The sequence below is a fragment of the Propithecus coquereli genome, unplaced genomic scaffold (assembly GCF_000956105.1).
Source record: "Propithecus coquereli isolate 6110/MARCELLA unplaced genomic scaffold, Pcoq_1.0 Scaffold475, whole genome shotgun sequence".
NCBI classification, from domain to species: Eukaryota; Metazoa; Chordata; class Mammalia; order Primates; family Indriidae; genus Propithecus; species Propithecus coquereli.
The window spans coordinates 958533-970713 of record NW_012150563.1 but is presented as its reverse complement, the minus strand read 5'-3'; the positions used below and the strand labels follow the sequence as shown (position 1 = coordinate 970713).

At 40.2% G+C, this 12181-nt stretch overlaps 1 protein-coding gene across 2 annotated transcripts in view; it reads right to left on the bottom strand.

Annotated features, from left to right (window-relative positions):
• Positions 1-1709: 1709 nt before the first annotated feature.
• SLC39A8 (solute carrier family 39 (zinc transporter), member 8) overlaps positions 1710-12181 on the bottom strand; it is a 73883-nt gene continuing 63411 nt past the window's right edge. For both annotated transcript variants that reach the window (XM_012655383.1, XM_012655382.1), the window contains exons 7-9: positions 8183-8390; positions 7804-7988; positions 1710-3173 (exon numbers count right to left, since the gene is read on the bottom strand). In XM_012655383.1, the coding sequence (XP_012510837.1) occupies positions 3024-3173; positions 7804-7988; positions 8183-8390 (543 nt within the window). In that variant the 3' untranslated portion in view covers positions 1710-3023. The remainder of the gene's footprint in view (positions 3174-7803; positions 7989-8182; positions 8391-12181) is intronic.

Below are 12181 nucleotides of genomic sequence, written 5' to 3'. Positions count from 1 at the left end.
TGTCATTTTGATCACACTTCCTGTGCCACTTACTAATTCACTGCCTCCGGGCTCCAGACTCCCCCTTCGATGCGTGCTCTGAGGCAGGGACAGAATTCCTGCAAGCTCTCGTCCCTTGCCGTGCACCGCGCGTGGGGCCTGCCGCAGAGGGCTGGGAGCCAGGCTGCGGGAGGAAGTGGCTCTCCCGCTGTCGCGTGTGGGTGACAGGTTTTGGTCGCGCTCTGCCCCGGCCCGCGCAGTCCCCCTGCGACTTCTCAGCTCCATCCTGGCCTGGTAATAAAAACAGAGCCCGTTTCACAGGGTTGTCGTATGCACTAATTTTTAAAGTGCATACGTTATCAGTACACTAACGTGCGGCTTGCACAGGGTGAACTGAAAAACAACTTTGATGTTATTCCTCCCTGTCCTTTTAAACTTGCTTGGGGAAGGGGGACTGGATACCCCCTCTCTTGCCCCTGGATGAAACCTGGTGGCACCCTGAGTGTTCTGACACGTGATTCTAGGGGAATATGAAATCCTATAGTCACTTTAAGTCACAGCCATAGTCTCAAGTCAATTACCCAAAGTGCCCAATCCCATCCCTCAGTCAGTACTTTAATCTGCATTCAGAGGTAAGACTTCAGAAAAGGAATCCTCTTTTACCTCCAATCCCCGTTTGCTGACTGGCTTTTGGCCCTTCCAGACTTACATGCTTAGACAGAGGAGAGAAAAGAAGGGATAAAAAAGTTCCCACTTCACAGATACTGTAAAAATATGGGCTCACATTCTCTGACGGGTACTTAACGCTGAACGCTCTCTTGTTGGCACTTTTGGGATTCTTCAGAGGGGCTCCCGGCGGTGACGCATTCTACTTCTCCAATGGCCCCACCTGACTTACAGGGGAAAATGGGTGTCTGAGAATTAACGGGACAAGTGTTCGGAGTTCTCAGCTTCCCTGGCTGCCTTAGCTTGCTGACACCTTTCCAGGAAGGTCACTGGCTGTGGAACCACGTAGAAGTGGGTGGCCTCCACTATGGGACGCTAAATGGCCACAAGCGAAGGCTTCGTGCATGGCTAGCACAGAAAAGCAGCCAAGGGAAAAACAAGCCCCACAGGCGTGTGGAGGGCAAAGTGTCATCGAGAAAGCAGCTATAGGACCATCACTGTTAGAGAACTTGTTTAGTATAGGGTTAAGAACCTCTTGTACTGTAATGGACCTTAAATAAACACAGAAGGAGTCTGGAAATCATGGTGGCCTCTGGATAAAAACCAAAGTGAGACCTAATGCCAACCAGAGCACGGGTGACAGCCTGGAGTTAACGTTCCCGGCGTGGGCCACCAGGGATCAGCTCTGCCGATACCCTACACTAACATCTGGTGAACCCATGGCGCCATTTTGGTTCTTCTCAACTAGTTCACTTTTTTAAAAAATTTAAGCTCCTAAAGAAACTCCTTTAGATGTGGTAACTCAGGAATACCCAATTCAGTAGGGCCTTATTAAGCATCTACAGACGATCATAATAACACCGCGCAGGGACTGTCACGACAGCAGATAGACTCTCACGTCGGCTGTGCTGAGCAGCGACTATGGACACACACCATGGCGGAGTCTGGTTCACAGTCTGCGCACGTCGCCGGGTTCCTGTTTGTGGCTCTCCCCCATGATACCAGGCACGTGGCAGTCACTCAAAAAAGAAACTTCTAAAATGAATAACGAATGACACGATACGTGGTTTCAAAGGTGTTTACTATTTGGTCAAACAATAATTTTTTAATTGTCAGTCATAAAGTGAAATATACATTAACATACGTGTTAAATATTCATCAAATCCGTACTACTGCTATGTGAAAACATTCTTCCATCTGTGGGAAAATGTAATTCCTGAGATCACGGTTGGCTTTTGTCAATCATTTTCCTCACTGTCAAATCATCTTTCCTTAAGAGACTGGGGAGTGTGAAGTGGGGTTAGGATGTTCAATTTTAGACCAAATTTCTGTATGTGCTAAATGAGTAAACAGGTTCTATCTTTTATAAAAGGTAGAAAAATAACCATGGTGTCCTAATTTTTGCCAAGATATACCATATGGAAAAATGTAGACTGAATACAAAAGAAGTCTTTTCTGAATGACTCTCAATCACACATAAGGAACATATGTTTTCTAGTTAATCAGTCCTTGACATACAGCAGTCCAGCTGTTGTTTCTCATTTATTAAAATATTCTCTGCTAAATAATTATGTTCATCTTCAAAAGTAAATTGCTTAAAATTACATTCAATTTCTTTCTCCAAACCAACATATTCTTCACCTTCACAAAGCAAACACATGGTGCACTGAAACCGAGTTGTCACCAGCTTTACATACTGTTCTTTTCACGGAGTCTGGTGGAGTTTACATGTAGAAAGAAGCCTCTAAGCCTGAAATTAGTAAGGCTCACAAAATTCTCTTAATTTCCCAATTCATATCACTTTAGAGTGGCGTTCAAAACAATCCTGCAAGTTCCTTAATTGAAATATAAAACAGAACAAAAAGATGTGAGAAATCTTCCTCTCCTGAGCTCCTTAAAGCCTTGGAATCCTTTATATTAGTGTTGTATATGTTTTGATTTTCTTCCGTGTTTTGATATACTTGTTCTAGAAAGCTCTGAAACAAATTATTTGAAAGAAAACCACTCTGGAACCACTTGAACCTTTGATCCTACCCTAGAGTTTTAACGGCTTTCACAATGTATCTTGTATGTTCTTCTGGGCCTAGGTGTCTAAGTGATTACGGAAAGCATGTCTTTTCTATCATGATATTAAATACGGGTGAAACACTGAAAAATGGGTATTTACCAAAGACTCCTAGGAATTTCAGACTGACACCAAAAACCTTCTGAAGCATTTTAACAACAAATAATGGCCTATTTCGCAGACTTAAACCAATAATTAGTTTTCTTGACCTATGGTTGAGAACGAAATTATCTTTTAACTAAACAAGATCAGCTTGAAATCTCTGGAGATGTTTTTATTGCGTGCCTTTATTAACACCATCTTCCGTTTCCTTCTACTCCAGGTCGATTTCTCCTGCGTATAAGGTAATGAGAAGAATGGCCGTGAACCCAGTCAACATTCCAGCATTCTGAATCATGAAGAATGTGAAATCAGTTTTCCTTCCGGTTATCTTTGCTCTCAGCATATCGTTCATCTCTGGAAACTAGAAGACAGATCATATTGTTAGATACCTGTTGCCATCTTGTGGTAAAACACAAAACAGTCATTGGCAGGATACATCAGAGATACTGCAGGTTTGGTTCCAGACCGCTGCAATAAAGTGGATATTGCAATAAAGCGAATCACACCAGTATTTCTGGTTTCCCAACATACATAAAAGATATGTTTATACTATACTGTAGTCTATTGATACATAGAATTATGCCTAAAAAAGTAACGTACGTACATTGATTTAAAAAGGCTTTATTGCTAAAAAAAGGCTAACAATCATCTGAGACTTCAGCGAGTCATAATCTTGCTGGTGGAGGCTCTTGCCTGGATGTCGATGGCGCTGACCGATGGAGGTGTAGGTGCTGGAGATTAAAGAGGCTGTGGCAATTTCCTAAAATAAGACAGCAACAAAGTTTGCCACACCAATTGACTCTTCTTTTCATGAAATATTTCTCTATAGCTGTTTGATAGTGTTTTAACTTCTCTCCAAATTGCAGTCAATCCTCTCAAACCCTGCGGCTGCTTTATCGACTAAGTTTATGAAATATTCTAAACCCTTTACTGTCATTTCAACAATGTTCGCAGCATCTTCGCCAGGACTAGATTCCATCTCGAGAAATCACTTTCTTTCCTCAGCCGTAAGAAGCGACTCCGCATCATTGAAGTTTGATCGTGAGATCGCAGCAGTTCAGTCCCATCTTCGGGCTCCACTCCTCATTCTAGTTCTCTTGCTGTTTCCACCACAGCTGCCGTTACTTCCTCCACTGACGTCTCGAACCCCGCAGAGTCAAACGTGGAGGTTGGAATCAACTTATTCCAAACTCCTGCTAATGTGGATACTTTGACCTCCTCAAATGGCATCTAGAAGGTGAATCCTTTCCGGAAGGTTTTCCACTTACTGTGCTCAGATTCTTCAGAGGAATCACTCTCCATGGCAGCTACAGCGTTGTGTAATGTATTTCTTAAAGAATAATTCCTGAAAGTCAAAATACTTCTTGATCCACGGGCTGCAGGATGGATGCAGTGTTAGCAGGCACAAAAACAACACTGATCTCTTCGTACATCTCCATCAGGCTACTGGGTCACCAGGCGCATTGTCAATAGCAGTAATATTTTGAAAGGCATCCTTGTGTTCTGAGCGGTAAGTCTCAATAGTGGGCTTAAAGTACTCAGTAAACCGTGCTGTGAACAGATGTGCTGTCATCCAGGCTTTGTTCTTCCATTTCTAGAGCACAGGCAGAGTAGATTCAGCCTTAAGGATCCTAAGATTTTTGGAACAGTAAGTGAGCACTGGCTTCAACTTAAACTCACCAGCTGCATTTGCCCTTCACAAGAGAGGCAGCCTGTCTTTTGAAGATTTAAAGCCAGGCATTGACTTCTCCTCTTTAGCTATTAAAGGCATCTTCTTCTAACTGAAGTCTGTTTCACCTACACTGAAAATCTGTTGTTCGGTGTAGCCACCTTCATCAGTGATCTCAGCTAGATGTTCTGAATAGCTTGCTGCAGCTTCTCCATCAGCACTTGCCGCTTCATCTTGCACTTTCTGTTATGGAGACGGCTTCTCTCCTTAAACTTTATAAACCGACCTCTGCCAGCTCCCAAGTTTTCTTCCGCAGCGTCCTTGCCTATCTCGGCCTTCAGAGAATTGAAGAGAGTTGGTCTGACTTAGCCTTGGCTTAACGGAATGCTGTGGCTGGTTTCACCTTCTGTCCAGACCACTGAGACTTTCTCCACATCAGCAGTAAGGCTGGTTCACTTTCTTATCATTTGTGTGTTCCCTGGAATGGCGCTTTTAATTCCCTTCGAGAATTTTTCCTTTGCATTCACCACTTGGCTAACTATTTGGCACAAGAGGCCTAGCTTTCGGCCTGTTTTGGCTTTTAAGGTACCTTCCTCAATAAGTTTAGTCATTTCTGGCTTTTGATTTAAAGTGAGAGATGTGTGACTCTCCCTTTCACTTGAACAGCTGGAGGCCACTGGAGGGTTATTAATTTGCCTAATTTCAACACTATTGTGTCTCAGAGAACAGGGAGGGAGACAAGGGAACAGCTGGCCGGTGGAGCGGTCAGAACACACAACATTCACTGGTTTAAGTCTGTCGTACTACGTGGGTGCAGTTCATGGTGCCCCAGAACACTTACCAATAGTAACATCGAAATCACTGATCGCAGAGCACCATAGCAGATATAATAACAATAATGAAAAGATTTGAAATATTGCAAGAATTACCAAAACGTGACACGGAGACAGGAAGGGAGCACAGGCTGTGGGACAGACGTGCTTGTCACAGAGTAGCCACAAACCTTCAGTTTGTAAAAAACACACTGTCCACAAAGCATGATAAAGCCAAGTGCAACAAAACAAGGTCTTATCTTCATAATACCTCGTGATGATGTGTGATAGATTTCCGGGAGGGGAGGTATGACCATTTATTTTGGGTGTTTAAGGGTTTCAGTATAGGCAGCTTAATAGGAATATCTAGTCCTTTCAGCCGCCCACAAGAGTAAAAAGTACTGAAATAGTGCTCGTCTCCAGCTGAACCAGTGGGATGAGATTTACCTCATTTTATGTATTCTCTCTCTCTCTCTCTCTCTCTCAATTCCTTGCTGTCTGTCCTCTGTCCACACCATTCTTTCAGGACCTTAAATGCATCCAGCCCCTTTCCTTCCCCACCTGTTCACACCTGCCACAACCTCTGCCTGAAGTCCTCTCACTCCAATTTTTCAGTGGACTAAATCCTTCAGGTTTCACCTTAAATCAGACCTTCCTAAAATACTTCCCTTAGCTTAGCCCCTCCTATTTATCTAGACTCCTCATCATCTCATATCATATATACCGCTTTTCCTTTTATTTCACAGCATTTTTTATTATTTGTCATTGTTTAGTCATCCGTGTGGTTTCTTGTTTTTTCAATTTCCGGTCCCCTTTCTAGACGGAAAGCTCCATGAATGCAAGAACTGTGCCTAGTTTCTTCACGCCGGGGGCCCCAGACCACACAGATTTCTAGGCCTGGTACAGCAAATGTATCAGTAGTAGCTGGCTAAAGAAATTTTTAGAAATAAGTATTTAGTTCCTGATTTCTTCAATTTGTTTCCTTCTGCTTGCTCTACCCTCATGAAATCAGAAGGTTCTTAAATTATACACTATTCTGGGATTGGAGAGTACAGGAGGCTCATTACAGTGAAAGCAATTAAAACCCTAAGTATTCTACTTCAAATCTACCCTTTTTCAGCAGATGATTTCACCTGAAAAGGTGACATAGAGAGAGCAGTAAATGCCAGATTTTCAGAACATTCCAGAATGATGACATATGTGTGTATATATGCACGCTGGGGCACCCTGCCCCAAAGCCTCCGAGAGGCGTCCAGAATCCACAGTCACCTGTGTGTCTAACGTCAGAGAACTGTTGCAGGATAAAATGGGCAAAAACTGTAAACCATTCTGAAAACAGCAAAACTGCTTAAGTATATACAGCTTCACTTATTAGTATTATTTCTTTAAACTAAACAACTCTAATAGACTCTGTTCCTACATCAGACAAAGGAGAAGTGACCACCTAAAGATTGTGTGAGACATTAATTCTGTGAAGAAAAACATAAATGTGGTGGTTCTAGGAGATGAAACCCTCACTCTTGTACGAGTCTACACAGAACAGTAAACAGAGCTAGGCAATTATAATTTGGAGCTAAGAAGACAGATGAAGGAAATCAAATTATTTAATTATGTATGTAATATTCAGTTCCAAATGCAAAATAAATATTCCTTGATTTCCATACACCATCACATTCTCATTTTCTAGAACACTGTCTATGATTCATTTGAAAAAGCACAGTACGTTCTCTCACACACGCGCATACATGCACACGCACGAGTGCACACATATGTACACGTATAGATATAAATAAAGACATAGACACCACATAGACATACATATAGATATAAGTACATACCGACCCAAACAAATATTGTCAAATTATAATTTTGTCAGTTTTAGTGTACCAGCTTTAGTTTAACCCAAAAGGCTGTTGCTGTTTAGGGTTCTGAAATTACAAAACGCTATTTACCCTAACAAGCCTAACAAGTTATTCCTCTTCCAAATGTGACATCTCCACAAAAGCGGGGGAAAGGTCCTACAGCAACATATTATAATAAAAGGCAAGGTTTACCGACCACAAGGCAAAAGGAAACCTAGGGACTGGGTGTGGTGGCTCACGCCTGTAATCCCAGCACTTTGGGAGGCTGAGGCAGGAGGATGGCTTGAGCCCAGGAATTCAGACCAGCCTAGGCAACATAGCAAGACCTCATGTCTACAAAAAATTTAAATATTTTTTTAAGTTAAAAAAAAATAAACAAGTAGAAAAATATCTCTACTTTAGCGAAAACAAATCGTCCCACCCTCTGTCAATAAGGTCATAGATTAAAGAATCAATGAGAATCACATTCAGATTATTATTGGTGTATACTACTCGAGAAAAATGATCTCTTGAAACAAGAATGTTTTAAATTACAACAGAAAGGCCTTCCACATTGGAAAGCAGAAGGCCGCCCTTATTCAACTCAGAACACAGATGCTCATTTCTAAATTTTAAATAAAAACAAAATAAAATTTTAAAATTTCTTACCATATCTGCCAGAGAAATATAAAGGAACATGCCTCCAGCAAGTGCAAATATAATATTTGGAGCAAAATTGTTGCCCACCAAAATGCCAAAAGCCAGCCCGACATAGCAGGAACACGCAGAAAGGAAGTTGAATAACAAGGCTTGCCGGGTGCTCATCCCTGCACTGAGTAGAATCACAAAGTCCCCTAGAAGAAGAAAATATCAGGTGAATAGATGTTCATTTTAATTTTTGGATGAGACCAAAGATAATCATCAATGTCCAACAGGGGCTCTTCATTTGGGTGTACCAGCAGGATTTCAAGGGCATGTCCCCTGAAATGTGTCATTCTGCTGAGACCGAGCGGTAACCTGACTTTACAAGAGAAGCAAAGCCCCTCACCTAGCTCGTGAGGAAACTCCTCACACAGGATTGCTATGGAAGTGCTGAGTCCCTGGAGGAGAGACAAGGTGCAGGAAGCCCCAATGGCCAGGCCGTCGATGAAATTGTGGAGGGCATCACTGAGCGTTATCATCCAGGCAATTGTCCCTATATCTGACAGTTTGGGCCCCTTCAAACAGGTACATGAGCTTGACTCACTTTTCCCATCCTGTAAAATAGCAGAAAAATCAATCAGCAGGATTATCGACATTTCTTGAAAGTCTAAGAAATGCAGAAGAGCAGGAGATGGGTCATGTCTTGGGAGAGACAAATTATTCCAACAGGAAGCGTTTCATAGGAGATAGGAACCCCTAATAATACAATAGAGCAAAGAAAACTTATGGTAGACAGAAAGGGAATTAAGCCATTGGCACACCTTGAATAAGCCACTTACAAACATTTCACTTTAGTTTCCCCTTAAAACAATCCTTTTGATTTGTATGAACAGCTTCTTACTACAGCCTTCCTAAAAGGTAATTGATAGTAGTCTAAAAATTTGACTTATATATATACTTTAAAAAAAAGAAAGTCATCCAAAGACTAAATGCATAGTCTTTTCCATGTTACAATTTAAGTATGAAGTCCACAATGAAAGCGCGATGGCATCGGGAACATTTATCCTAACCCCTCCCTCCTGTGCCACTGCATGAGTGGAGGCAAGTTATCACATTGGCTTCTTCAACTGCGAAATGAGGAGAATGCACCAAATGATCCATTTATTCTCAACAGCTTATTGATTTCCATTCTGCTTCAGGTACCGTGGTGGGTGTTTATGCTGTTACAGCATGGTCTCTACCAGCTCTCAATTTGAATTATTTTAACAAATCTCATGAAATGGAACTGGAGCAGGCTTGCCTTGACACTAACACTTCTTTCCATTTTGAAACTACAATAAAAATGGAAAATCCTATGATAGACCCTTTGAAGGAATGTAGATTTCCACAAAATTCACAAACTTGTATAACATCAAATGACAAATGCAAACTAAAGCACTTTCCAGAAGTTGTAGAACAAGATAATGAAATGAAAATTCATTTTCAAGTAGGAAAGCAATTTGCAATTAACTGGAGAACATTTTATTCCTAATTTTCCTCCTCTCACCTCAACCTAAGCAGCTAATCGACGTATTTATTGAACATCTGTAATTTTTAAAACACTGTGCTGAATATTATGGAAAATACATGGAAGTGGAAAACAGCTTGTATCTTCAAGAGGTGTATTTTGGAGAACCAAGATGTAAAGTATATGGGTGACTTTTTACAAAAGACATGTAATATACATTCAATGAAGAGGGGCTTCTTTCGGAGCAATCGTCTAACAGTTTTTTACATTTACTCCAATATCACTTCATTTCTCAAAACACTGTGGGGACCAACAAAGTTTTAGAACTGACTTTAGATCTTCCAATACATCTTTTCACTGTTCCCATTAGTGGCAAATCTGCATCTTTGGGACATGTTTCCTGTTTGTAGGCACAGCGAAAAGTCATTTGTTAGTAGCAGTCACTGTCACCACCATTGTTGATGTAGTTATAGCAGAAATAGTAATAGCAAAGGCATATGGTATTTATAATGTTCTAGGCACTGCTCTATTTCAGATATTTAATTCATTCATAATAATTCTATGAGAGAAGTACCATTATCATCATCATTTTATAGTTGAGGATATTAAAGCACAAAATGTTGGTGAACTTCCCAGAGATGGAAAGGAAATAAGTGGGCTTTTTTCAGTAAGAGTGTTTGATTACTCTAAACTTAGAGGGGAGGGGGATTCTTATTTGCAATAGGATCTGAAGGCAATTCACAAGGAAGACTCCCCTTCTCAAAAAAACGCTTTTAAATATTTTAAGCAAAGTTGCAATTAAGTATATAATCTCCTTTTTTTAAGAACCAAATCTCATCTGCATAAAAAAAATTCCATTTTATCTTAAAATGTGGTCTTTTTACTTTATAGACGTATCTTAAATGTACAACATAATAAAAGTCATAATTTAGTACATGTCAAATGGGTGGCTTGGGTAAAAAATGTCCCAGAACACTGACAATATGATCTTACATCTAGAAAACCCCTAAGACTCCACCAAGAGATTCCTGGAATTGAGAAATAAAGTCTCAGGTTACAAAAAACCAGTAGCATTCCTATACACCAGTAACAGTCAAGCTGAGAGTCAAATCAAAGACTCAATACCATTCACAATAGCTACAAGAAAAATAAAATACCTAGGAATTACTTAACCAAGTAAGTGAAAGACCTCTACAAAGAGAACTATGACACACTGAGAAAAGAAATCACAGATGACACAAATGAAAAAACATATCACGCTCATGGATTGGTAGAATCAACATTGTTAAAAGGTCCATACTACCCAAAGTGATTGACAGATTCAATGCAATCCCCATCAAAATACCAACATCATATTTCACAGATCTAGAAAAATTAATTCTACGCTTCATTTGGAACCAGAAATGAGCCTGAATAGACAAACAATCTTAAGCAAAAACAACAAAGCTGGAGGCATCACATTACCAGATTTCAAACTATACTACAAGGCTATAGTAACGAAAACAGTACGGTATTGGCACAAAAATAAAGACATAGACCAATGGAGCAGAACAGAGAACCCAGATATAAAACCATCCACATACAGCCAATTGATCTTTGACAAAGCAGACAACAATATACACTAGGGAACAGAATTCCTATTCAATAAATGGTGCTGGGAGAACTGGATAGCCACATGCTGAAAAATGAAACAGGACCTCTCTTTCTGACCATTCACAAAAATATACTGGTGATGGATGGATAAAAGACTGAAATGTAAGGCATGAAACCATAAGAATTCTAGAAGAAAATGTAGGGAAAAACTCTTCTAGATATCAGTCTAGCAAAGAATTTATGAAAAAGACCCCAGTGGCAATCACGGCAACAAAAATAAATAAATGGGACTTGATTAAATTAAAAAGCTTCTGCACAGCCAAGGAAACAATGAACAGAGAGAACAGACAGGAGCAAATGAGAGAAAATATTCACAAGCTATATATCCAATAAAGGGCTAATAACCAGAATCTACAAAGAACTCAAGCAAATCAACAAGAAAAAAACAAACAACCCCATTAAAAAGTGGGCAAAAAACACAAACAAAAGCTTTTCAAAAGAAGACAGACAAATGGCCAATAAACACATGAAAAAATGTTCAATGTCACTCATTATCAGGGAAATGCAAATTAAAACCACAATGAGATATAGCCTTATTAGAATGGCTTTTATTAAAAAGTCCAAAAACAATAGATGCTGGCATGGATGCAGGGAGAAAGGACTTATACACTGTTGGTGAGACTGCAAATTAGTACAACGTCTATGGAAAACAGTATGGAGATTCCTCGAAGAACTGAAAGTAGACCCACCATTCGATCCAGCAACTCCACTACTGGGTATTTACCCAAAGGAAAAGAAGTCATTTTATAAAAAAGACACCTGCACTCGAATATTTATTATAGCACAATTCACAATTGCAAAGATGTGAAATGAACCCAAGTGCCCATCAATTCATGAGTAGATTAAGAAAATGTGGTATATGTATACCATGGAATACTACTCAGCCATAAAAATGATAAATTAATACCTTTTGCAACAATTTGGATGGAACGGGAGACCATTATCTTAAGTGAAGTATCTAAAGCATAAAAAAACGAACACCGTATGCACTCACTATTAAATTGGAACTAACCAATGAACACATGTGCAGAGAGGGAAGTAGAACTCAATGGAAACTAAGTAGGAAGGAGGGGTGCAGGGGATGAGTGAAAACCTACCTTATGGGTACAGTGAACACTATCTGGGTGATGGGCACACTTATAGCCCTGACTCATGCATTACAAAAAAATCCATGTAACCAAAACATGTGTACCCCTGTAATACTTTGAAATCAAATCAAATCAAATCAAATGCCTCAGAGCAGGA